Source organism: Ranitomeya variabilis, chromosome 7, assembly GCF_051348905.1.
Source record: "Ranitomeya variabilis isolate aRanVar5 chromosome 7, aRanVar5.hap1, whole genome shotgun sequence".
NCBI classification, from domain to species: Eukaryota; Metazoa; Chordata; class Amphibia; order Anura; family Dendrobatidae; genus Ranitomeya; species Ranitomeya variabilis.
In genome coordinates this window covers 97,800,827-97,828,135 of record NC_135238.1, presented here as the reverse complement: position 1 = coordinate 97,828,135, position 27,309 = coordinate 97,800,827, and the positions used below count along the sequence as shown (strand labels likewise).

The window sequence follows — 27,309 nt, the reverse complement described above, 5'->3', positions numbered from 1 at the left end:
TGTTTCGGTCTCTTCAACATGTGATCTGAAGCTCTGCACAGCAGGCATGATATAATGACATAATTGAGCCCACTGCACTGAGATAGGGAGAATGATGGAGGAGGGAGCTGATGTCTCCTTGTTCCATCACTGCTTTTACCTGTATCAGCATCCAAGATGAAGATACAGTTGTAAGTCTGATGCCGGATGAGGAGGCAGTGCCGACGCTGGCATCTGGCTTCCCACCCCAATTTACGTGCCCCAAAGTAGCCTTGTGATCTGCCGTTATAAGTGGTATGCCACTGGAGCTAGCACAGTACAGCAGAAGTGAACTGTTCCTCATTACTAACACATTTGCAGTGCAAGTGTTCTTTCATAGTGCTTTAGTGCAGCAAAACTGACAGCACTGTGATAGGTCAACTTCAAATGTGTTTTGTGTTTGTAATGAGACAAGGTTCAACACTGTACTGTGTTAATTGTGTGTGATTTTGAGAGCTTACTGTCAGCCATTATTTGGTTTACAATGGTAACGCCCCTTTAATTTAAAATAGGCTCTGGAGGCAGATTCTCATACAGATTTATGTACGACCCATAGTCCTGAACAGCTCATTTACATATGAAAAAAATATGGATTTCTCTAGAATAAGATATCAGATCACAGATGTTAAGGTATCATTACATTCAGATTTCTGTGATCTACAGTACATGCCCATATATACAATTTAGGAGGGTCAATCCTACTAACAGATTCCCTTTAAGGGGATATCTGGTGAAAAATAGTTATCATGGGATAGGTAATAATTTGTTGATCGGTGGGGGTCTGACCACAGGGATCTGCGCCGATTAGCAGAATGGTGAACTTTTATCCCTGCTAGAATGATGCCGCAGTGCGCTTGGTTGCTACATTAATTCTCAAAGGGGCTCTGAAGCACTGAATTTTTTTCTGGAACCCTATAAAGTGGGTGGGGGGGGAGAAACCTGTTTTCTGCTAAAGGCCATTTAGATATTTAAACCATCCTTTGGGGGCCGTACAAATTGCCCACAAAGTATGTCTTGATGCTGGCATTCATATAAGGACGTAATCTTTCATTACACTCTCCTCAGCTTTCAGTAGTGAACCCTGTTTGTGTGTTCTCACAGACCGAGAAAAAATTAAGAGACCTGTGGCCACTAAGGTGCACAGCAATCTGCCTGAGAGAAATGGCCTGAGGTTCCCCAACCCTACTATAGAGAATGATTGAAGCTCAGGGGAGAGGGACTGCTGTGAGAAAGCAAACGTGAAACGCTCCTCGAGGCGCTCCCTTGGGAGTTTGCACTCACATTAGCACTTTTGTTATGTGAAAGTATTTACAATTGTGACCTTTATACATGTGCTGGGATAGAATCCATGTGGCTAATTAGTAAACATTACCTCATATTTATGAAAGGAGCCTTTTTTGATAACAGATATTTTCATATGTTGTTCAATATTAGTGATTCTAATCACCAGGTTTACTGAACTATTTTCTGATTTCTCATACCATGTGATGAAATTTTGATCTATATTACTAATCTGAGAACTTTTCTGCCCATTTAATTCCTCCCACGTTGACATTATTCCTTCTTTATGTTGACCTCTTTTTTATTACGTCTATATAATTGTTGGAAATCTATTTTTGTGATTAATAAATGATGTCTAATTCATTATACTTATGAAGTCCGCACTCCATTTTTTTAGCTGTTGAGAACCCCAATAATTTAGTAGGGATGAGGTAAGAGTTGGTTTCACCGTGGCTCTTTGCAATTATGATAGAGCTGAAGGTGGCAATGGTTCATCAGAACTGAAGAATAGAGGATTTTATTTTTTACCGTCCTCATAAGTATTTAGACAAACAGTTGAAATTTCAAGCAATTATGCAAAAAAATCACTGTGTGTTTCAAAGTAGTTTGAAGGTGTTCCTGATGTTAAATAATAAAAGGTTGCTCCATAATCAAATTTGAATTTCAACATAAGTGTCCAGTTTATTAATCAAATCACATTTCTAATATACTTGGATTCATTTCCTTCCATTCCCCCTCTTGGTCACTGCTGCAGCCTCTGTCCCCATCCTGAAATGAAGCGTCATCAGTGACGTCCATGTGAGGGGAGGTGCACTAGCACCTGCTTTACATGCTTAGTATGCACTCCCTGCGCTGTATTTCTCTGCTCAGTAACAGAGCGCTCCCTCACTGTCTCTAATGAGAAGTGACGAGTCATCAAGAGAGCTGTTGTGAACTCTGTTTTCAGGCTCCCTCTTGTGGTCACTGGTGGTATGGTGTGACTTTTGCTTTGGGCTCCCCCTGGTGGCTTTGTTTGTTATCCTGCTGTTCTCTGGCTATCAGCTGGTTCGTTATCCTCTGGGAGGTTCCTATATAGCTCTGTTTTGCTTTCGCTTGTTGCCGGCTGTCGATGTAATCAGTGCTACTCAGATTCCTTCTGACTACCTCGCTCCCAGTCCATCCAGGACAAGCTAAGTTTTGTTTGCTCATTTTTTGATCAGCAGTGTTTATCATGTTTCCTTGTCCAGCTTGCTAAAATGTGATTCCCTCGCTTGCTGGATGCTCTAGTGGACTGAGTTTCTCCCCACACACCATTAGTTGGTGCGTGGGTTCTTGAAATCTCAGGATGGATATTTTGTAAGGGTTTTTTATTGATCGCATAGACCCCTGCTCTATTTTCTGCTTTCTAGTACTAGTGGGCCTCTTTTGCTGAATCTGATTTCATCCCTACGTATGTGCCTTCTTCTTACTTCACCGTTAATATTTGTTGGGGGCTTCTATAGCTTTGGGGATTATTTCTCTGGAGGCAAGCGAGGTCTTTCTTTCTCTTTAGGGGTAGCTAGTTCCTCAGGCTGGCTCGAGACGTCTAGAAATTTTTTAGGCACGTTCACCGGCTACCTCTAGTTGTGTTGGATAGGTTCAGATTTGCGATCAGTCCAGTTACCATCTCCCTAGAGCTTGTCCTTAGTTTATTCACTTGCTGGTCTATTCGTGATCCTCAGCCACTAAGGATCATAACAGTACAGCCTGCCCATAAAGTGTTAATTGCATGGCAGAAGCAGGAGAAAAAGAAGCCTTGAGAATTTTTTTTTTTTTGTTGTTGTTGCCGTGTGTCTAGCTGCTGTGGCTAGCTTCTCTCCTCCTCTTAATCTTGGTGTGGCTCTGAGTTCAGCTGCTGACATGGATGTCCAGAGCTTGGCTTCCAGTCTGGATCATCTTGCTGCTAGGGATCAAAGTATTCAGGATTTTGTTGTTCACAGTCCTATGTCAGAGCCTAGAATACCTATTCCGGAGTTGTTTTCTGGAGATAGATCTAGGTTCCTGAATTTTAGGAACAATTGTAAGTTGTTTCTTTCTTTGAAACCTCGTTCCTCTGGTGATGCCGTTCAGCAAGTTAAGATTATCATTTCCTTTTTGCGCGGTGACCCTCAAGATTGGGCCTTCGCATTGGCGCCAGGGGATCCTGCATTGCTTAGTGTAGATGCGTTTTTTCTAGCCCTTGGATTGCTCTATGAGGAACCTAATCTTGAGAACCAGGCGGAAAAAACGTTATTGGCCCTCTCGCAGGGGCAAGATGAAGCAGAGGTGTACTGCCAGAAATTTCGGAAATGGTCGGTGCTTACTCAGTGGAATGAGTGTGCCCTGGCTGCAAATTTCAGAGAAGGTCTTTCTGAAGCTATTAAGAATGTCATGGTGGGGTTCCCTACGCCTGCAGGTCTGAATGAGTCAATGACTCTGGCCATTCAGATTGATCGGCGTTTGCGGGAGCGCAAACCTGTGCACCATTTGGCGGTGTCTTCTGAACAGACACCTGAATCTATGCAATGTGACAGAATTCTGACCAGAAGTGAACGGCAAAATTATAGACGGCAAAATGGGTTGTGCTTTTACTGTGGTGACTCAGCTCATGTTATCTCAGCATGCTCTAAGCGCAAAAAAAAGGTTGATAAATCTGTCACCATTGGTACTTTACAGCCTAAGTTCATTTTGTCTGTTACCCTGATTTGTTCCCTGTCATCTTACCCGGTTAATGCTTTTGTAGATTCAGGTGCCGCCCTGAGTCTGATGGATTGGTCATTTGCCAGGCGCTGTGGTTTTGATTTGGAGCCTTTAAAATTCCCTATTCCACTAAGGGGAATTGACTCTACACTATTGGCTACGAATAGACCTCAGTACTGGACACAAGTGACCATGTGCATGACTCCTGTTCATCAGGAGGTGATTCGCTTTCTTGTACTGCATAATTTGCATGATGTCGTCGTGTTGGGTCTACCATGGTTGCAGACTCATAATCCAGTCCTGGATTGGAAAGCTATGTCGGTGTCAAGTTGGGGTTGTCAGGGAATTCATGGTGACGCTCCTGTGGTGTCAATTGCTTCGTCCACTCCTTCTGAAGTCCCTACGTTTTTGTCAGACTACCAGGACGTATTTGAGGAGCCCAAACTCAATTCTCTACCTCCTCATAGGGACTGTGATTGTGCTATAAATTTGATTCCTGGTAGTAAGTTTCCTAAGGGACGACTTTTCAATTTATCTGTGCCGGAGCATGCTGCCATGCGGAGTTATATAAAGGAGTCTTTAAAGAAGGGACATATTCGCCCGTCCTCATCCCCTCGTGGTGCAGGATTCTTTTTTGTGGCTAAAAAGGATGGTTCCCTGAGACCCTGTATTGATTATCGCCTTTTGAATAAAATCACAGTCAAATTTCAGTATCCTTTGCCATTGTTAACTGATTTGTTTGCTCGCATTAGGGGGTCTAGTTGGTTCACCAAGATAGATCTTCGTGGTGCGTATAACCTTGTGCGTATAAAACAGGGTGATGAATGGAAAACTGCATTTAATACGCCTGAAGGCCATTTTGAGTACTTGGTGATGCCTTTTGGACTTTCTAATGCTCCTTCAGTCTTTCAGTCCTTTATGCATGACATCTTCCGTGAATATCTGGATAAGTTTATGATTGTGTATCTGGATGATATTCTGTTTTTTTTCGGATGATTGGGAGTCTCATGTTAAGCAGGTCAGGATGGTCTTTCAGGTCCTGCGTGACAATGCTTTATTTGTGAAGGGCTCAAAATGTCTTTTTGGAGTCCAGAAGATTTCTTTTTTGGGTTTCATTTTTTCTCCTTCTACTATTGAGATGGACCCAGTCAAGGTTCAGGCTATTCATGACTGGACGCAGCCTACATCTGTTAAGAGTCTTCAGAAGTTCTTGGGTTTTGCTAATTTTTACCGTCGCTTCATAGCTAATTTTTCTGGCGTTGTTAAGCCTTTGACGGATTTGACCAAGAGGGGTTCTGATGTGACTAATTGGTCTTCTGCGGCTGTGGAGGCCTTTCGGGAGCTGAAGCGTCGGTTTTCTTCGGCTCCGGTCTTGTGTCAGCCAGATGTCTCACTTTCCTTCCAGGTGGAGGTTGATGCTTCCGAGATTGGAGCGGGGGCTGTTTTGTCGCAGAGAAGCCCCGATGGCTCTGTGATGAAGCCATGTGCTTTCTTTTCAAGAACGTTTTCGCCTGCCGAGTGGAATTATGATGTCGGTAATCGGGAGCTGTTGGCTATGAAGTGGGCATTTGAGGAGTGGCGACATTGGCTCGAGGGAGCTAAACATCGTGTGGTGGTCTTGACTGATCACAAGAATTTGATTTATCTCGAGTCGGCCAAGCGGCTGAATCCCAGACAGGCTCGTTGGTCGTTGTTTTTCTCTCGTTTTGATTTCATGGTCTCGTACCTGCCGGGTTCGAAGAATGTGAAGGCTGATGCTCTTTCTAGGAGTTTTGTGCCTGACTCTCCTGGAGATTCAGAGCCGGCTGGTATCCTTAGAGAAGGGGTGATTTTGTCTGCCATCTCCCCAGATTTGCGACGTGTGCTGCAAGAGTTTCAGGCGGATAGACCTGACCGCTGTCCACCGGAGAGACTGTTTGTCCCGGATAGATGGACCAACAGAGTCATCTCCGAGGTTCATTCTTCGGTGTTGGCGGGCCATCCTGGAATATTTGGTACCAGAGACTTGGTGGCCAGGTCTTTTTGGTGGCCTTCCTTGTCGCGGGATGTGCGTTCCTTTGTGCAGTCTTGTGGAATTTGTGCTCGGGCGAAGCCTTGCTGTTCTCGTGCCAGTGGTTTGCTGTTACCTTTGCCTCCTTTGCCTGTCCCGAAGAGGCCTTGGACGCACATTTCCATGGATTTTATTTCAGATCTCCCTGTCTCTCAGAGAATGTCTGTCATCTGGGTGGTGTGTGATCGTTTTTCTAAGATGGTCCATTTGGTGCCCTTGCCTAAGTTGCCTTCCTCCTCCGAGTTGGCGAGTTGGTTCCACTGTTTTTTCAAAATGTGGTTCGTTTGCACGGGATTCCTGAGAACATTGTTTCTGACAGAGGATCCCAGTTTGTGTCTAGATTTTGGCGGACCTTTTGTGCAAAGTTGGGCATTGAATTGTCTTTTTCGTCGGCCTTCCATCCTCAGACGAATGGCCAAACCGAGCGAACTAATCAGACCTTGGAGACTTATTTAAGATGTTTTGTTTCTGCTGACCAGGACGACTGGGTTACTCTTTTGCCGTTGGCCGAGTTTGCCCTTAATAATCGGGCTAGTTCTGCTACTTTGGTTTCTCCTTTTTTTTTGCAATTCGGGGTTTCATCCTCGTTTCTCCTCGGGTCAGGTGGAGCCTTCTGACTGTCCTGGAGTGGATGTTGTGGTGGATAGGTTGCATCGGATTTGGAATCATGTGGTGGACAATTTGAAGTTGTCACAAGAGAAGGCTCAGCTCTTTGCCAACCGCCGTCGCTGTGTGGGTCCCCGACTTCGCGTTGGGGACTTGGTGTGGTTGTCTTCTCGCTTCGTTCCTATGAAGGTCTCCTCTCCTAAGTTCAAGCCTCGGTTTATCGGTCCTTATAAGATTCTGGAAGTCCTTGGCCCTGTGTCATTCCGACTGGACCTCCCGGCATCATTTGCTATTCATAATGTGTTCCATCGCTCGTTGTTGCGGAGGTATGTGGTACCTGTGGTTCCTCCGGTTGAGCCTCCTGCCCCGGTGCTGGTTGAGGGAGAATTGGAATACGTGGTTTAGAAGATCTTGGATTCTCGTGTTTCCAGACGGAGGCTCCAGTATTTGGTCAAGTGGAAGGGCTATGGTCAGGAGGATAATTCTTGGGTTGTCGCCTCTGATGTTCATGCGGCCGATTTGGTTCGTGCCTTCCATGTGGCTCATCCTGATCGCCCTGGGGGTTTTCATGAGGGTTCGGTGACCCCTCCTTAAGGGGGGGTACTGTTGTGAACTCTGTTTTCAGGCTCCCTCTTGTGGTCACTGGTGGTATGGTGTGACTTTTGCTTTGGGCTCCCCCTGGTGGCTTTGTTTGTTATCCTGCTGTTCTCTGGCTATCAGCTGGTTCGTTATCCTCTGGGAGGTTCCTATATAGCTGTTTTGCTTTCGCTTGTTGCCGGCTGTCGATGTAATCAGTGCTACTCAGATTCCTTCTGACTACCTTGCTCCCAGTCCATCCAGGACAAGCTAAGTTTTGTTTGCTCATTTTTTGATCAGCAGTGTTTATCATGTTTCCTTGTCCAGCTTGCTAAAATGTGATTCCCTCGCTTGCTGGATGCTCTAGTGGACTGAGTTTCTCCCCACACACCATTAGTTGGTGCGTGGGTTCTTGAAATCTCAGGATGGATATTTTGTAAGGGTTTTTTATTGATTGCATAGACCCCTGCTCTATTTTGTGCTTTCTAGTACTAGTGGGCCTCTTTTGCTGAATCTGATTTCATCCCTACGTATGTGCCTTCTTCTTACTTCACCGTTAATATTTGTTGGGGGCTTCTATAGCTTTGGGGATTATTTCTCTGGAGGCAAGCGAGGTCTTTCTTTCTCTTTAGGGGTAGCTAGTTCCTCAGGCTGGCTCGAGACGTCTAGGAATTTTTTAGGCACGTTCACCGGCTACCTCTAGTTGTGTTGGATAGGTTCAGATTTGCGATCAGTCCAGTTACCATCTCCCTAGAGCTTGTCCTTAGTTTATTCACTTGCTGGTCTATTCGTGATCCTCAGCCACTAAGGATCATAACAGAGAGCGCACTGTCAGTGTGTATTGAAAAGGAGAGAATGTGGCACACAGGGACAGCAGAGACCAGACCAGCCCCCAAAACAAACATCACAGATTACATCACAATGTCTGTTTCAGGGGCTGGTCTGGTCTCTGCTCTCCCTGCTTACTGCGTTCTCTTCTTTTCAATGCGCACTGACAGTATTCTTTTTTGCCGAGTCTTCAGTTCTCATTAGAGTTGGCGAGGTAACGCACTGTTACCCCTCATGCAAAGAAATATTGAGCAGGGAGCACATACTATGTGTTGGAATTGACGCAACGCTTGCTCAGTAGAGCAGGATGCAGTCAATATTTATATTGGTACAAATGGATAATTATATTTGTAAATTATTGTAGGACCATATTGTGATTTTGGGAATAACCCTATAATATTATTTGTCAGTACTATTACAAAAATGATTGCCTCTCTCTTTCAATTTTAGGCACATCGATTGTATTTGACATGAGCCTGACATACATCCTTGTGGCATTAGCTGCTGTTGTCCTTAATAATGCTACAGTGGAACTTCTTACTACACATTTGAGAATCACTGCTGGTGAGTTACTGAAAGATCCACCTGCTCTCAGCAAATGATATTTACACATTGAGCACAGTTTGCACTATTGTATCATACGATATCAGAGTCAATTTGAAAATTGGCCATATATTACCACTTGTAGCACGTTATGAATAACTGTATTTTTTGCATAGTTCTGCAAAATAAGCTATCATAAATGAAGGGCATATGACAGGTAATGGATAAACTTTATATTCTTTTATGCATGGCTCATTTAGCAGATTGCTTTTTTCCCCCCCTCAAAGAAAACAAATAATAATCGTTATTAACTGTCAATGACTTATTAAGTATAAGTTATTTGTTTTTAGTGTAACAAAAAAAGGGGAAAATATTTATCAGGATACTGGACAAAGGTGTCCAGATGTTAACACTGGACAAAGTGGGGCCCTGGGCAAAAGTTTAAAGTGGGGACCTAAACGCTACTTTATTGCTCCATCAAAAAGAAATGTTTTGGTTGCATTTAGATTCAGTGTATTAACTGAGCATGATAAACAATATTAAGCTGCCGTCGCAATAGCAGTATTTGGTCAGTATTTTACATCAGTATCTGTAAGCCAAACCCAGGTGTGGAACAATTAGAGGAAAAGTATAATAGAAACATATGCACCACTTCTGTATTTATATCCCACTCCTGGTTTTGGCTTACAAATACTAATGTAAAATACTGACCAAATACTGCTAGCGTGACGGCAGCCTTAAAGTGGTTCGGCGATTATTTATCCTCCTCTTTACATAGACTAGTAGATCAATCTGTCTCCATATAGTATCATGTTATCAGCAGCATATCTGCTGCTTACACCGCAGATGTGCTGCTGAGAACAATGATTTATGTTCTGGTATAAACAATCCAATCACCCGATGAATGAGCAGCATTTTGCTCTTTTGTTGGGTGATGCTTACACCTATGAACTCTCATCTGCTCTGTTTCGATTTATAAATGTGGATGCTACACACACAATATGTAACACAAACATTGCATGTTACACAAACACACATATGTATGTACATACAACAAATACACATGTATACACCAAGCACATATACACACACCTATGTATGCAAAGAACTGTACATGCATACATGGAGCACATACAGTGGGGGAAATAAATATTTGATCCCTTGCTGATTTTGTAAGTTTGCCCACTGACAAAGACATGAACAATCTGTAATTTTAAGTGTAGATTAATTTTAACATTGAGAGATAGAATATCAAATATAAAATCCAGAAAATCACATTGTATAAATTATATAAATTTATTTGCATTTTGCGGTGTGAATTAAGTATTTGATCCCCTACCAACCATTAAGAGTTCTGGCTCCTACAGACCAGTTAGACATCTAATCACACCGCAGGCTGAACAGCGAAAAAAAAATAAATAAAACCAATTGTTGACCTGCTGTTGATTTGTTCATTCTGTCTCCCAAAGATCGTAGTAAGGTTCAGCTCACATTTATCCTAAAAACTGACTAAGGACATGGGAGTAGTAGCCATGGGTATACAAAATTATATTTTTATTAGGTTAACAGAAGTTGAAAAACATTAAAAGCACAATAAAATATCACACATAGGCGTAACCACACCATGTACCCCAAAATAAATACAGCTAAATTGGCATAGACACATAATTATGGTAGTAAAATTGCATAGACATGAAAATTACCAAAGTTAATAGCAATAGCAATATTGTGAATTGAAATCCAACATACAAAAATGGAAAAACACCTTTTAAAAAAATATATCACTGGCAAACATGGCCACTGAAAGGAGGGATAGGAGCAAAAAGGTATATGAATAATGAAATGTTGAATAATGTTGATTTTAAAGCTCCCTGGCATACCTCTCATTTGTGCAAAATGAAACAAAGGATATAGGTGGACATAAGAGTAATGTAAACCATATCTATGCATTCATGTGAAAAAGCAAAGTAGCTGAAAAATAAGCCATTTCGCGTACTGCATCTCCTTTCAGAAGTGTGTCCGGGGTACTTCTGTGGCCATCACACAGGTTGTATTACATGTTGTATTAATTTACCATCTTTAGCTTATTTCTCAGCTACTTTACTTTTTCACATCACTGCATAGATATGGTTTACATATCTACATTTACAAAAGGGTTCTTAGATTTAGCAATGAAGCTGAGCTAAGAAAGCTGCCCCTGCCCACACCAGGCACTTTATATACATTGTCTATATACAGTGAGCTGCTTATAGCAAGAGTGGGTGGAGTCAGACCAAGGCTCACACACTGCCATTGGCAAGACAATGATAATCACCAGGTGATTAAATCTTCAGTCTAAGTAAACAACAGCACACAGTTTGACATGTGACACATTGTTGAAATTTGTGTTTTAACCCCTACCTCATGCTGTCTTCAGATTATATAGCAAAAATCTGCTGACAGATTCCCTATAACACTTCAAGTTATAAAGTGTAAAGTTTTCTTTAAATAGGTGCTGCTCCCATTTTGATCTCGCATTGACAGAGCATGTACATTTGAAAAAACACCAAAAAGGTATCAGAGGTACAACTCCATTCAGCCATAGATTGTAGTGGTCAGACATGGTCACCTGTTGTGATCCTAGTGGCAAGGATCGCAGGTCGGACTACCTAAATAACTGAACAGACTACTAGCTCTGGGGAAGTGGTAACTAGATTGACCGCAACCTGATCCTATCCGCAAACAACTATAGGCAGCCGTGGAACGTTACCTAAAAAATCCTAGACGTCTCGTCACGGCCTGAGAAACTGACTATTCCTGGAGGGAAAGTAAGTCCTCACTTGCCTCAGTGGAAGACCCCAAAGAAATAGAATAGCCCCCCACAAATATTAACGGTGAGTTAAGGGGAAAGCACAAACGCAGAGATGAAATCAGATTTAGCAAATGAGGCCCGCTAATACTAGATAGCAGAAAATAGGAAGGAAACTGTGCGGTCAATAAAAAACCCTATTCAAAATATCCACGCAGAGATTGCTCGAGCCCCCGCACCAACTAACGGTGCGGGGGAAGCAACTCCGTACCCCAGAGCTTACCAGCAAAAAGAAATCACATGTTAGCAAGCTGGACTAGACTCATCATAAACAGAAATCATATTGCAGGCAGATGAGCAAAAAATATTCAAACAGAACTTAGCTTATCCTGAAGAGGCAGAAAACTAGATAATCAGGAGTAATCAGAATAGCACTGAATACATTGACAGCCGGCAACAAGTGGAAGTAAAGCAGAGCTAAATAGGAGCCTCCCTGGTGAATAACGAGGCAGCTGATCCAGCAGACCCGCAGGATAATAAACCAAACCACCAGGGGGAGCCAAAAAACCAAAGTCACACAATACCATCTGTGACCACAAGAGGGAGCCTGAAAACGGAGTTCACAACAGTACCCCCCCTTGAGGAGGGGTCACCGAACCCTCATCAAAACCCCCAGGGCGATCAGGGTGAGCCACATGGAAGGCACGAACCAAATCGGCCGCATGAACATCAGAGGCGACAACCCAGGAATTATCCTCCTGACCATAGCCTTTCCACTTAACCAAATACTGAAGCCTCCGTCTAGAAATACGAGAATCCAAGATCTTCTCCACCACGTATTCCAATTCTCCCTCAACCAGCACAGGGGCAGGAGGCTCAACCGAAGGAACCACAGGCACCACATACCTCCGCAACAACGACCGATGGAACACATTATGAATAGCAAACGATGCCGGGAGGTCCAAACGAAATGACACAGGGTTAAGGACTTCCAAAATCTTATAAGGACCGATAAACCGAGGCTTAAACTTAGGAGAGGAGACCTTCATAGGAACAAAGCGAGAAGACAACCACACCAAATCCCCAACGCGAAGTCGGGGACCCACACAGCGACGGCGGTTGGCAAAGCGCTGAGCCTTCTCTTGTGACAGCTTCAAATTGTCCACCACATGATTCCAAATCTGATGCAACCTATCCACCACAACATCCACTCCAGGACAGTCAGAAGACTCCACCTGACCCGAGGAAAAACGAGGATGAAACCCTGAATTACAAAAAAAAGGCGAAACCAAAGTAGCAGAACTAGCCCGATTATTAAGGACAAACTCGGCCAATGGCAAAAAAGTCACCCAGTCGTCCTGATCAGCAGAAACAAAACATCTTAAATAGGTTTCCAAAGTCTGATTAGTGCGCTCGGTTTGGCCATTCGTCTGAGGATGGAAGGCCGACGAAAAAGACAAATTAATGCCCATCTTAGCACAAAAGGTCCGCCAAAATCTAGACACAAACTGGGATCCTCTGTCGGAAACAATATTTTCAGGGATCCCGTGCAAACGAACCACATTTTGAAAAAACAGAGGAACCAACTCGGAGGAGGAAGGCAACTTAGGCAAGGGCACCAAATGGACCATTTTAGAAAAACGATCACACACCACCCAAATGACCGACATTCTCTGAGAGACAGGGAGATCTGAAATAAAATCCATGGAAATATGCCTCCAAGGCCTCTTTGGGACAGGCAAAGGCAACAACAAGCCACTGGCACGAGAACAGCAAGGCTTAGCCCGAGCACAAATTCCACAATACTGCACAAAGGAACGCACATCCCGCGACAAGGAAGGCCACCAGAAGGACCTAGCCACCAAATCTCTGGTACCAAAAATCCCAGGATGGCCTACCAACACCGAAGAATGAACCTCGGAAATAACTCTGCTGGTCCATCTATCCGGGACAAACAGTCTCTCCGGTGGACAACGGTCAGGTCTATCCGCCTGAAACTCCTGCAGCACTCGTCGCAAATCTGGGGAGATGGCAGACAAAATCACCCCTTCTCTGAGGATACCAGCTGGCTCTGAATCACCAGGAGAGTCAGGCACAAAACTCCTAGAAAGAGCATCAGCCTTCACATTCTTCGAACCAGGCACGTATGAGACCACAAAATCAAAACGAGAGAAAAACAACGACCAACGAGCCTGTCTAGGATTCAGCTGCTTGGCCGACTCGAGATAAATCAAATTCTTGTGATCAGTCAAGACCACCACACGATGCTTAGCTCCCTCGAGCCAATGTCGCCACTCCTCAAATGCCCACTTCATAGCCAACAACTCCCGATTGCCAACATCATAATTCCGCTCGGCAGGCGAAAACTTTCTTGAAAAGAAAGCACATGGCTTCATCACAGAGCTTCTCTGCGACAAAACAGCCCCCGCTCCAATCTCAGAAGCATCAACCTCGACCTGGAAAGGAAGGGAGACGTCTGGCTGACATAAGACCGGAGCCGAAGAAAACCGGCGCTTCAGCTCCCGAAAGGCCTCCACAGCCGCAGGAGACCAATTAGTAACATCAGAACCCTTCTTGGTCAAATCCGTCAATGGCTTAACAACACCAGAAAAATTAGCGATGAAGCGACGGTAAAAATTAGCAAAACCCAAGAACTTCTGAAGACTCTTAACAGATGTAGGCTGAGTCCAGTCATGAATAGCCTGAACCATGACTGGGTCCATCTCAATAGCAGAAGGAGAAAAAATAAAACCCAAAAAAGAGACCTTCTGGACTCCAAAAAGACATTTTGAGCCCTTCACAAATAAAGCATTGGCACGCAGGACCTGAAACACCATCCTGACCTGCTTAACATGGGACTCCCAATCATCCGAAAAAACCAAAATATCATCCAGATACACAATCATAAATTTATCCAGATATTCGCGGAAGATGTCATGCATAAAGGACTGAAAGACAGAAGGAGCGTTAGAAAGTCCAAAAGGCATCACCAAGTACTCAAAATGGCCTTCGGGCGTATTAAATGCAGTTTTCCATTCATCACCCTGCTTAATACGCACAAGGTTATACGCACCACGAAGATCTATCTTGGTGAACCAACTAGACCCCTTAATGCGAGCAAACAGATCAGATAACAATGGCAAAGGATACTGAAATTTGACCGTGATTTTGTTTAGAAGGCGATAATCAATACAAGGTCTCAAGGAACCATCCTTCTTAGCCTCAAAAAAGAACCCCGCACCAAGAGGGGAGGAGGAGGGGCGAATAAGTCCTTTCTCCAAAGACTCCTTTATATAACTCCGCATAGCAGCATGCTCCGGCACTGACAAATTGAAAAGTCGTCCCTTAGGAAACTTACTACCAGGAATCAAATTTATAGCACAATCACAATCCCTATGAGGAGGTAGAGAACTGAGTTTGGGCTCATCAAATACATCCTGGTAATCTGACAAAAACGCAGGGACCTCAGAAGGAGTGGATGAAGCAATTGACACCACAGGAGCGTCGCCATGAATTCCCTGACAACCCCAACTTGACACAGACATTGCTTTCCAATCCAGGACTGGATTATGAGTCTGCAACCATGGCAGGCCCAACACGACAACATCATGCAAATTATGCAATACAAGAAAGCGAATCACCTCCTGATGAACAGGAGTCATGCACATGGTCACTTGTGTCCAGTACTGAGGTTTATTCGTAGCCAATGGTGTAGCATCAATTCCCCTTAGTGGAATAGGGAATTTTAAAGGCTCCAAAACAAAACCACAGCGCCAGGCAAATGACAAATCCATCAGACTCAGGGCAGCACCTGAATCCACAAAAGCCATAACCGGGTAAGATGACAGGGAACAAATCAGGGTAACAGACAAAATAAACTTAGGCTGTAAAGTACCGATGGTGACAGATTTATCAATCTTTTTTGTGCGCTTAGAGCATGCTGAGATAACATGAGCTGAGTCACCACAGTAAAAGCACAACCCATTTTGCCGTCTATAATTTTGCCGTTCACTTCTGGTCAGAATTCTATCACATTGCATAGACTCAGGTGTCTGTTCAGAAGACACCGCCAAATGGTGCGCAGGTTTGCGCTCCCGCAAACGCCGATCAATCTGAATGGCCAGAGTCATTGACTCATTCAGACCTGCAGGCGTAGGGAACCCCACCATGACATTCTTAATGGCTTCAGAAAGACCTTTTCTGAAATTTGCAGCCAGGGCACACTCATTCCATTGAGAAAGCGCCGACCATTTCCGAAATTTCTGGTAGTACACCTCTGCATCATCTTGCCCCTGAGAGAGGGCCAACAACGCTTTTTCAGCCTGGTTCTCAAGATTAGGTTCCTCATAGAGCAATCCAAGGGGCAGAAAAAAACGCATCCACACTGAGCAACGCAGGATCCCCTGGAGCCAATGCGAAAGCCCAATCTTGAGGATCGCCACGCAAGAAAGAAATAATAATCTTAACTTGCTGAACAGAATCCCCAGAGGAACGAGGTTTCAAAGAAAGAAACAACTTGCAATTGTTCTTAAAATTCAGGAACCTAGATCTATCTCCAGAAAACAACTCCGGAATAGGCATTCTAGGCTCTGACATAGGACTGTGCACAACAAAATCCTGAATACTTTGTACCCTTGCAGTAAGATGATCTACACTGGAGGCTAAACTCTGGATATCCATATCAGCAGCTGAACTCAGAGCCACACCAAGATTAAGAGGAGGAGAGAAGCCAGACACACAGCAGCTAGACACACGGCAGCAAAAAAAAATATATATATATCCAAGCTTCTTTTCTCCTGCTTCTGCCATGCAATTAACACTTTATAGGCTGGCTGTACTGTTGTGATCCTAGTGGCAAGGATCGCAGGTCGGACTAGCTAAATAACTGAACAGACTGCTAGCTCTGGGGAAGTGGTAACTAGATTCACCGCAACCTGATCCTATCCGCAAACAACTATAGGCAGCCGTGGAACGTTACCTAAAAAATCCTAGACGTCTCGTCACGGCCTGAGAAACTGACTATTCCTGGAGGGAAAGTAAGTCCTCACTTGCCTCAGTGGAAGACCCCAAAGAAATAGAATAGCCCCCCACAAATATTAACGGTGAGTTAAGGGGAAAGCACAAACGCAGAGATGAAATCAGATTTAGCAAATGAGGCCCGCTAATACTAGATAGCAGAAAATAGGAAGGAAACTGTGCGGTCAATAAAAAACCCTATTCAAAATATCCACGCAGAGATTGCTCGAGCCCCCGCACCAACTAACGGTGCGGGGGAAGCAACTCCGTACCCCAGAGCTTACCAGCAAAAAGAAATCACATGTTAGCAAGCTGGACTAGACTCATCATAAACAGAAATCATATTGCAGGCAGATGAGCAAAAAATATTCAAACAGAACTTAGCTTATCCTGAAGAGGCAGAAAACTAGATAATCAGGAGTAATCAGAATAGCACTGAATACATTGACAGCCGGCAACAAGTGGAAGTAAAGCAGAGCTAAATAGGAGCCTCCCTGGTGAATAACAAGGCAGCTGATCCAGCAGACCCGCAGGATAATAAACCAAACCACCAGGGGGAGCCAAAAAACCAAAGTCACACAATACCATCTGTGACCACAAGAGGGAGCCTGAAAACGGAGTTCACAACAGTCACCTATAATTGTGTTTGACTTTCTTTATGCCGGGTACACATTTCAGTTAAAAATTATAGTAAAGCACAGCATATACCACGCTTCTAAAACATATATATATGGCACAAGATGGTTTAACATCTGTACCACGAGATTATCACAATCTATGGCTATGGTGAGCACTACCATTAAGTACGTTTTTATGGTTTTTTTTACATGTATTCACTTGTCTGATTCCCAGATTGTAATGTAGAAAGGCAAGTATTCTAGATTTGTACTATGTTTTTATGTTTCAGATTTCCTACAAACAAGGGTATGCACTGTATGTAAATTATATGTTGCTTTATGTGTGTTTTGATTTACAATGGTGGTGGTTATATTTTTCATCTCACTGTGTTACCTCTTAAAGGGGTTGTCCAAGACATTTATAGTATTTCATACTGACACTAGCTTATGAAATGATAATAGTGTGTAACACACTGATCAATACTGTTACATAGTTACAGTTGTGCTCAAAATTTTACATACCCCAGCAGAATTTTTTGCTTTCTTGGCCTTTTTTCAGAGAATATGAATGATAATACCAAAACTTTTTCTCCACTCATGGATAGTGGTTGGGTGTTGCCATTTATTGTCAAACTACTGTGTTTTTTCTTTTTAAATCATAATAACAGCCTGAAACATCGAAATGACCCTGATCAAAAGTTCACATACCCTGGTGATTTTGGCCTGATAACATGCTCAGAAGTTGACACAAATGGGTTTGAATGGCTACTAAAGGTAACATTCTCACCTGTGACCAGTTTGCTTGTAATAATTATGTGTCCATAAAGCCTGAGTGAGTTTCTGGGATCCAGACAGACTTTTGCATCTTTCATCCAGCCACTGACGTTTCCGAATTGTGAGTCATGGGGAAAGCAAAAGAATTGTCAACGGCTCTAAGGAAAAAGGTAGTTGAACTGTATAAAACAGGAAATGGATACAAAAAAGATCCAAGGAATTGATAATGCCAGTCAGAAGCGTTCAAACTGTGATTAACAAATGGAAAATCAGGGGCTTTGTCAAAACAAAACCACGGTCAGGTAGACCAACAAATATTTCATCCACAACTGCTAGGAAAATTGTTTGGGATGCAAAGAAAATCCCACAAATAACATCAGCTGAAATACTAGACTCTCTAAAAACTAGCGGTGTGGCTGTTTCAAGATGCACAATAAGGAGGCAGTTGAAGAACAATGGGCTGCATGGTCCAGTCGCCAGAAGAAAGCCATTACTGCTCAAATGCTACAAAGTATCTCACCTACAATACGCAAAACAGCATAGAGACAAGCCTGAAAACTTCTGGAACAAGGTAATTTGGAGTGATGAGACCAAAATTGAACTTTTTGGCCACAGCCATAAATGTTACATTTGGAGAGAGGTCAACAAGGCCTATGATGAAAGGAACACCATTCCTACTGTAAAGCAGGGAGGTGGATCGCTGATGTTTTTGGGATGTGGGAGCTACAAAGGCACAGGAAACTTGGTCAAAGTTTAAGGAAATATGAATGCAGCACGTTATCTGCAAATACTGGAAAATTTGCAATCATCAGGTCGGAAGCTGCGCATGGGAAGTACTTAGACGTTCCAACATCACAACAATCCAAAACACAATGCCAAGTCAACCTGTCATTGGCCAATAAACAAGAAAACAGCCGCACTCTCTTGGCTTATATCTTGCAAGGGGTGATATATTTATTCACACGCGTTGAAACATAAGTATACATACACACACAGCAGGATTAGAAACGAAGTAACGTTTTGACCCTATTCCGGGTCTTTCTCCAACTCTATTATTGACAATGGACAAAATGAGGTTTTGGTCCCTTTAAGGGCTCCTCCTGGCGTGGTGTATTGGTATCCTGCTTCTTTGCGGTTTGTCATTGGCTACAGCAGAACAAAGTGAAGGTTCTGGAGTGGACATCTCAGTCTCCTGACCTCAATATCATTATCATTGAGACACTCTGAGGAGATCTCCAGCTCACAGTTCATGCTAGGCAGCCCAGGAATTTACAGGAACTGGAGGCTTTTGCCAAGAAGAGTGGGCAGCTTTACCATCTGAGAAAATAAAGAACCACAGTCACAACTACCACAAAAGACTTCAAGCTGTCATTGATGTTAGAGGGGGCAATACACGGTATTAAGAAATGTGGTATGTGAACTTTTTATCAGGGTCATTTGGACGTTTTGGATTGTCATTATGATTTTAAAAAGAGAACACAGTAGTTTGACAATAAATGGCTTCACCCAACCACTAACCATGAGTGCAGAAAAAGTTGTGGTGTTATCATTCATATTCTCAGAAAAAAGGCCAAGAAAGCAAAAATTCTGCCAGGATATGTAAACTTTTGAGCACAACTGTTCATAGGTTGAAAAAAGATCTAGGTCCATCAAGTTCAACCATTCGCCGCCAATTGTGCATTTTGTCACTAAATTAAAGGGAATCTGTCACCCCAAAATTCGCCTGTAAGCTAAGGCCACTGGCATCAGGGGCTTATCTACAGCATTCCGTAATGCTGTAGATAAGCCCCCGATGTCACCTGAAAGATAAGAAAAACAGGTTATATTATACTCACCCAGGGGCGGTACCAATGCGGTCCGATCCGATGGGCACCGTGGTCCAGGTCCAGCGCCTCCCATCTTCATACGATGAGGTCCTCTTCTTTGCTTCATGCTGCGGCTCCTGTGCAGGCGTACTTTATCTGCCCTGTTGATGGCAGAGCAAAGTACTGAAGTGCGCAGGCACTGGGAAAGGTCAGAGAGGCCCGGCGCCTGCGCACTGCAGTACTTTGCTCTGCCCTCAACAGGGCAGATAAAGTATGCCTGCTCAGGAGCCGTGGCAGGAAGCAAAGAGGACGTCATCGTATGAAGATGGGAGGCGCTGGACCTGGACCGCGATGCCCACCGGACCGGACCGCAGCGGGACCTCCCCTGGGTGAGTATAATATAACCAGTTTTTCTTATCTTTCAGGTGACATCGGGGGCATTACATTACAGCATTACAGAATGCTGTAGATAAGCCCCTGATGCCGGTGGCCTTAGCTTATAGGCGAATCTTGGGGTGACAGATTCCCTTTAACTATAACCCACAATGTTATGTGTATCAAAAAAATTATCCAGACCTTTTTTAAAAGCTGTTATAGTGTCTAACATTACTACCTCTTGTGGTAGGGCATTCTACATTATCACTGCTCTAACTGGAATCACCTTTCTTCCACCAGTAATGAGTGCCCCCTGGCAATCTAACTTCTTTTCTTATCTTTCAGGTTACATCGGGGGCTCATCTACAGCATTACAGAATGCTGTAGATAAGCCCCTGATGCCGGTGGCCTTAGCTTGTAGGCGAAAAATGGGGTGACAGATTCCCTTTAAAGAACGGTTCATATTGCATCCCTGAAATCTCCCTGTTCATTCAGCAGAGCTTTGTACCAACAGTACATGTCTTCTGCACCGCCATGATATGAGGATCCTGTCTTTCTTTAATGATGGTGTAATTTAGCCAATTTTTGTTTACTATGTACAGGTAGTTGATCATTACCGGTAATTGTTAATATATATTACATTTGCAGGATATATTTTTGCTCTTGGACCTTTAATCTTTATTGGAATTTGTGATGTCTGGCTTGAGCTATTTACCTTTAAACAGTCTTATGCCATCAACCTTTTTGCTGTTGGCATAGTAGCTTTTGGATGCACAGGTAAGTAAGGCAGCATCATTAAATTACATTTTTCTTGAAAATTAGACAAAATCTTTTTAAGGTAATTTACAGATGACACATCAGGGTCATGTGACACATCAACGTTATTGAGAATTTCACAAGAAAAACAATGATGTGCTTTGTTTTAACGTAACTTTATTCTTTCTTGAGTCATTTACAAGTTTATGACCACTTATAAAATGTGTTCAAAGTGCTGCCCATTGTGTTGGATTGTCAATGCAACCCTCTTCTCCCACTCTTGACACACTGATAACAACACCCAGAGGTATAAGGGCAGGTACCTGCATATATCTATAATCCACCCACACTTGAGTATTATAGTACTGAGTAGATGGAGGCCCAATGCTATCGCATTGGGAGGGCGGTAATGTCACAATGGGGGCAGGCTTTGCAGCGTTGAGATTCTCCCCCCATGTTCTTACCCACCTATCCACTGTCTCTTTCTCCCATCTGTGTACTCTTGTTTGACCTGTCTACCCCATGTGCTATCCCCCTTGTCTGCTGTCTCCTTCCTGTGCTATGTTCTCCCCTCATGTGCTGTCCCGTTTGAGCTGTCTCCCCCCTGTAAATCCTGAATCAAATTATTGTCCTAGGGTAACCAATAATAAACTAAATCATAATATACCCCATAAAATAAATTTTATTGTTAAATAGTTAAAATACCTCCAACCTGTGGTCATACCATACACACAAAACACACCATGAAAATTTGGCATAGGGATGAGTATTCTACAATGATTACAAAGCTGGTGCCTGCCTATCTGCGGGGGTTGGCGCCCTAGGGGAAGCGTTGTGGCGCCCCCGCTCCACAATGGCTGGCCCTGGGGTCCCTAAATAAGCCCTAATAGTCCAATTGGGTCCCTCTACCCAAATGTATTGCTAAAGGTACCCCTAACCACTATACATAGATCACTCCTATAAATAAAGAATACTAATCCCCACACCGTGCTATAAAAACAATAGAGAACATGTGAGAAGGCATAGGACGGCAATTAGATAGATGCAGCACAATGGCTATCAGTGTTGTACACAGTATGCTGTCGTAGACACCTATATCTCGCATATCTCTAGCATTCCAATTTGCCCAGATAATCATATGAACACTAGTGCACCACATCAGATAGCTAATATCCTTTTATGCCATGCTATAGAGGTACTATCGTGAGTACACTGATAAATCCAAATCAAAGTTCAGATCAAAATAAAGTACTCATCTCAAATAAAGCATGCCGTCCGCCTCTCATAAACACCGCCTCAACGCGCTTCGCCCCTCTGGCTCATCAGGAGGCCCGATTCCATAACATGTATCCTGATGGTATATGATAGCTCTGAATACCGATGCACTAACCTCAGATTTAAAAGAGTCTGCCAGAACTCCGGAGCTGCCTCTTTTCCTGTTGTTTAACCGGAAGTCTGCCCCTCTGATGTCTCATGGGTAAAAAATACAGCGCAGACTCGCGGTGGAACGCAACCGCCGTTCCTGCGTTCCACGGGCTGTAAACTGTGCATGCTCCTTGTGGAGCGCACAGAGAGCTGCGCTCCACATGTGTTAGAATCTACTGCGGTCTGTGTCATACTGCGCTTGCGACAGTGGATAATATTACAAACCGTGTTTAACTTACTGGGCATAGTATATACTAAATGCCCCTGCGCAGACTTCTGATTATACGCTGTGCAAGGAGACCCTAAAGTATATATAAGCAGCATTAAGGTACACCCATTTCGCCATTAATCTTGATAGTAATAGCAAGGCCTTCTTTTTACTACCTCACTACAAAATGAGCCATTCGATATCGCACTTGCTATCAGATATCATATCAAAAAACAGACTTGCAGCCTACCCACAATCTATGGGCAGATATCCCAAATAGATGAATAACAGATATACCATTTCTTTTCAGTGGCGGACCAATATCTCTGAGGAATTTGTATCCCATATTATAGCTTACACGCCAGTCTGTGTATCACCCTGTGGCAGTCTCCACATTGAAAGAAGCCACAAGGCTTTCTATCGAGCCACGTGCCCCCACCTACTGGCCTCATATAGTGACTATGGAGTAATACATCTTTTAATGACTTCCCTCTCCTATACGTGATATCTGGGCGTGTACCCAGCAAATCCCTGAGGTCCGGATCCATTTTTAAGATATCCCAGTGCCTATTTATGACTTCCCTGACCTTATGATGTTGATGGTCAAAGGTCCCTATAATCCTAATCACATCATTTGTTGTTTCACTCGGGTTGTCTTGCTTATGTAGTAGATGTTGTCTATTTTTATTTGCCGCACACTGGTACGCTGTTTCCAGGACATGTCCAGGATAGCCCTTTTCCCTGAACCTATTGAACATATCTTCAGCTTGACTATGAAACATCCTCTCATCTGAGCAGTTTCTCCTAAGTCTCAAGAACTGTCCCTTAGGGATCCCCCTTTTGAGAGGAACCGGGTGATGGCTTTTCCAGTTCAATAGACTATTTGTACTGGTTGGTTTGCGGTATATACTAGTTGTTAAACCTCTATTTTGTTCCTTCCTGATTTTGACATCAAGGAACGCTAATTCTTCCCCATGAATTTCTGAGGTGAACCCCAAACCAATCTCATTGATATTCAACCCAATAAGGTGTTTGTTAGCTCTTCCACAGGGAAAGTTTTCCATCAGAGGGATTTTTCAAATTGTAAGTCCACAGGGGTGGTCTATATGGCCACCTGTCCCTGTCCAAAGGATTACATTGGAAAAACTAAGAGGGAATTACAGAAGAGGGTAGGCGAACATATGGGGGACATTAGAAACAACAGGGACACCACTCTGGCGAGACACATGAGGTCTCAGCATCCGAGTGACATGGCGAATATTACATTTATGGTGATTGAAGTGGTTAAACCAAACCCCAGAGGGGGGAATCTGGATAGGACAATCTTACAGAGAGAATGTGAATGCAATGATGGATTAGGATGGATGCAATGACCCCAAAGGGTTTAAACGAACAGTTATCCTTTGCATGTTTTTTGTAGCTTCTGGGCCTTATGTTGGCTATTGTTTTTTGGGTCTTCTGTTTTGTCCTCCTTTTTTGCTTGTATATATAGTTTGGAGGGACTAAGTATTTCCACTAAGAAATCTAGCCATGTCTTTATTCTAGAAATCACCTTTTTTCCCACTAAGAAATCGAGCCATGTCTTTATTCTAGAAATCACCTTTTTTCAGGGTGATACACACAGACTAGTGTGGAAGCTATAATATGGGATAAAAATTCCTCAGAGATATTGGTCCGCGACTGAAAAGAAACGGTATATCTGTTATTAATCTATTTGGGATATCTGCTTATAGATTGTGGGTAGGCTGCAAGTCTGTTTTGTTGATATGATATCTGATAGCAGTGCGATATCGAATGGCTCATTTTGTAGTGAGGTAGTAAAAAGAAGGCCTTGCTATTACTATCAAGATTGACGGCGAAATGGGTGTACCTTAATGCTGCTTATATATACTTTAGGGTCTCCTTGTGCGGCGTATAATCAGAAGTCTGCGCAGGGGCATTTAGTATATACTATGCCCAGTAAGTTAAATGCGGTTTGTAATATTATCCACTGACGCAAGCGCAGTATGACACAGACCGCAGTAGATTCTAACACATGTGGAGCGCAGCTCTCTGTGTGCTCCACATGCGCAGTTTACAGCCCGTGGAACGCAGGAATGGCGGTTGCGTTCCACCGCGAGTCTGCGCTGTATTTTTTACCCATGAGACATCAGGGGGGCAGACTTCCAGTTAAACAACAGGAAAATGAGGCAGCTCCGGAGTTCCGTCTGACTCAGTCTCTTAAATCTGAGGTTAGTGCATCGGTATTCAGAGCTATCATATACCATCAGGATACATGTTATGGAATCGGGCCTCCTGATGAGCCAGAGGGGCGAAGCGCGTTGAGGCGGTGTTTATGAGAGGCGGACGGCATGCTTTATTTGAGATGAGTACTTTATTTTGATCTGAACTTTGATTTGGATTTATCAGTGTACTCACGATAGTACCTCTATAGCATGGCATAAAAGGATATTACCGTAGCTATCTGATGTGGTGCACTAGTGTTCATATGATTATCTGGGCAAATTGGAATGCTAGAGATATGCGAGATATAGGTGTCTATGACAGCATACTGTGTACAACACTGATAGCCATTGTGCTGCATCTATCTAATTGCCGTCCTATGCCTTCTCACATGTTCTCTATTGTTTTAATAGCACGGTGTGGGGATTAGTATTACTTATTTATAGGAGTGATCTATGTATAGTGGTTAGGGGTACCTTTAGCAATACATTTGGGTAGAGGGACCCAATTGGACTATTAGGGCTTATTTAGGGACCCCAGGGCCAGCCATCGTGGAGCGGGGGCGCCACAACGCTTCCCCTAGGGCACCAACCCCTGCAGATAGGCAGGCACCAGCTTAGTAATCATTGTAGAATACTCATCCCTATACCAAATTTTCATGGTGTGTTTTGTGTCTATGGTATGACCACAGGTTGGTGGTATTTTAACTATTTAACAATAATATTTATTTTATGGGGTATATTATGATTTAGCTGTCTCCCCCCTGTGCTCTTTCTCTCTCAACCCTGTGCGCTTTCTCTCCCCATCTGCTGTCTTCTCTCATGTCATCTCTACCTTGACCTTTGCGCAGGCGCAGTAAATCAGACCGCCGCCATCTTTGTGCAGACAGATAGCGGCGGTCACATTAAAACTGCGCATGTGCTCCTCCTGTGCAAAGATGGCAGCAGTCAGTGAATCATTCGGCTGATCCCTGCGGCGGTGTGTTCGTGACGGTGTTCTGCTGGTTGTATCACGCAAGAGGCTGCGTACGGCGTATACAGTATGTGTGTGTGTGGTGTGAACGGCGTATACAGTGTGTGCACGTGTGTGGTGTGAACGGCATATACAGTGTGTGTGTATGGTGCGACAGTGTTCCTCTGGTGGTACCGCACAAGAGGCTGGTATCACCAGCAGTCTCAATTGGGTGTCACAATATGGAGGTCGTTGAACTTATGCTTGGAATTCTGAGATCCGGACACATCTGGACGGAACAGGAGGTGAAGACATTACAAGGTGAGTATATATTAAGATGTATACCATATTTATTCATACACATCTACCTAAGGAATATGGCTCTGCCATTTCCATCTGTTATAAATGTGCTTTTAGTCAGAAAACCTGATTTAGCTATTTTTATGTTACTATTTGCTGCCATAATAGGACCAAGTCTCTATAAGGGGCATAGTACACGTATGGTGTTTGAGGTATATTAATATACATTCTTCTTTGCCCGGTTTGTACAGTGAATTATCCCTAGGGTTTTCTATACATTTGTCAGTGTTTTTTCTTATTTTTTAAATAGTACTGAGTATAGAAGTATGAGCAGAAACCTGACATTATTGCCATACTAATCCTGAGCGTGTGTATATACAGGCACATACAATAAAGACGCTTATATGATTTTGTCAGAACATGTACCCTCGCATTTTAAAATCCTGTGGAATATGATGACTTTTTTTTTTTTTAAAAATGCATTATTATTACTAATAATAATACTAAAGTGAGCATGTCAGGAGATTAATGCTGCCTGACCTCAGGCTACATAAAACATGGCCAGGATGCCTTGCTACAGCCAATTCTGAAAAGCTGAAGAGTTTCAGAGAAAATATTGTTTAACGCAAATGCACCCTCACTGGGGGTAAATTCTCGCTTCAGGATGCATATAAATCTCCAAGAGATGGTGCAAGCATAGTAGTTGTGACCATCCCAACCGCTGTAATATAGAGCTAAGTATCTGCTGCAATTCATGGGACAAGAACTAGCTCAAGCTAGCTCTTTAACACCTCAGAAACAACCACTTCATTTGTTGTGTTTTGATAGAATGAGAGCCCTCTCCTTTGAGTCAATCTGTACCACCCCACCCCTACAGAGTAATCACAGGGTGCTGATGGGTTGCTGTTTCATTTGGAAGCCTAACAATGGCCTCTGGGTCTGACAAGTACTAGAACCTAAAAACGGTAAAGAGAGGGGCGCTATAGCGCAGTTACCAAACTAACAATTAGTTTGCTGTAAGGTAAAATTCTCACCTTTACATGTTGTGCATATGCACAACACATATAATGAGTATGATGGGAAGGCTGCAGATTGCACTGGACCCGCGACGGATCTTCATGAAGTATTGGATAGGATATTCAAGATGACGACCATTCCGCGCTCCTCCAGAATCAAGCAAGGGAACCACAGAGTTCAGAAGATTTGCTTCCTTTATTCAAGGCTATAAAACTACGCGTTTCGTGAACTTCTTCTCCACTTCCTCAGGTGCATAGCCAATACTAACCACATGGTATTACTCACATATATAGGGTGGGTTGGACATAGAAAAAATGGGCGTCAAACACTCCTGACGCCCTGAACGCGGCAGTTGTATTTAAAATACAATCTTAAATTTGTAGCATATCTATGTAACAATAATTAAAAATACAATTTATTGGCATAAAAAATATATATGACATTAAAATGTGAGA

The 27,309-nt window shown here is 43.3% G+C and overlaps 1 protein-coding gene and 1 long non-coding RNA gene across 6 annotated transcripts in view; one reads left to right on the top strand and one right to left on the bottom strand.

Moving 5' to 3' along the window:
* Positions 1-27,309, top strand: part of SLC29A4 (solute carrier family 29 member 4) — an 831,354-nt gene that overhangs the window by 438,539 nt on the left and 365,506 nt on the right. For all 5 annotated transcript variants that reach the window (XM_077275614.1, XM_077275613.1, XM_077275616.1 and 2 more), the window contains 2 exons: positions 8,507-8,620; positions 20,623-20,751. In XM_077275614.1, coding sequence (XP_077131729.1) covers positions 8,507-8,620; positions 20,623-20,751 — 243 coding nt within the window. The remainder of the gene's footprint in view (positions 1-8,506; positions 8,621-20,622; positions 20,752-27,309) is intronic.
* Positions 1-27,309, bottom strand: part of LOC143786326 (uncharacterized) — a 339,456-nt gene that overhangs the window by 309,699 nt on the left and 2,448 nt on the right. The window lies entirely within an intron of this gene.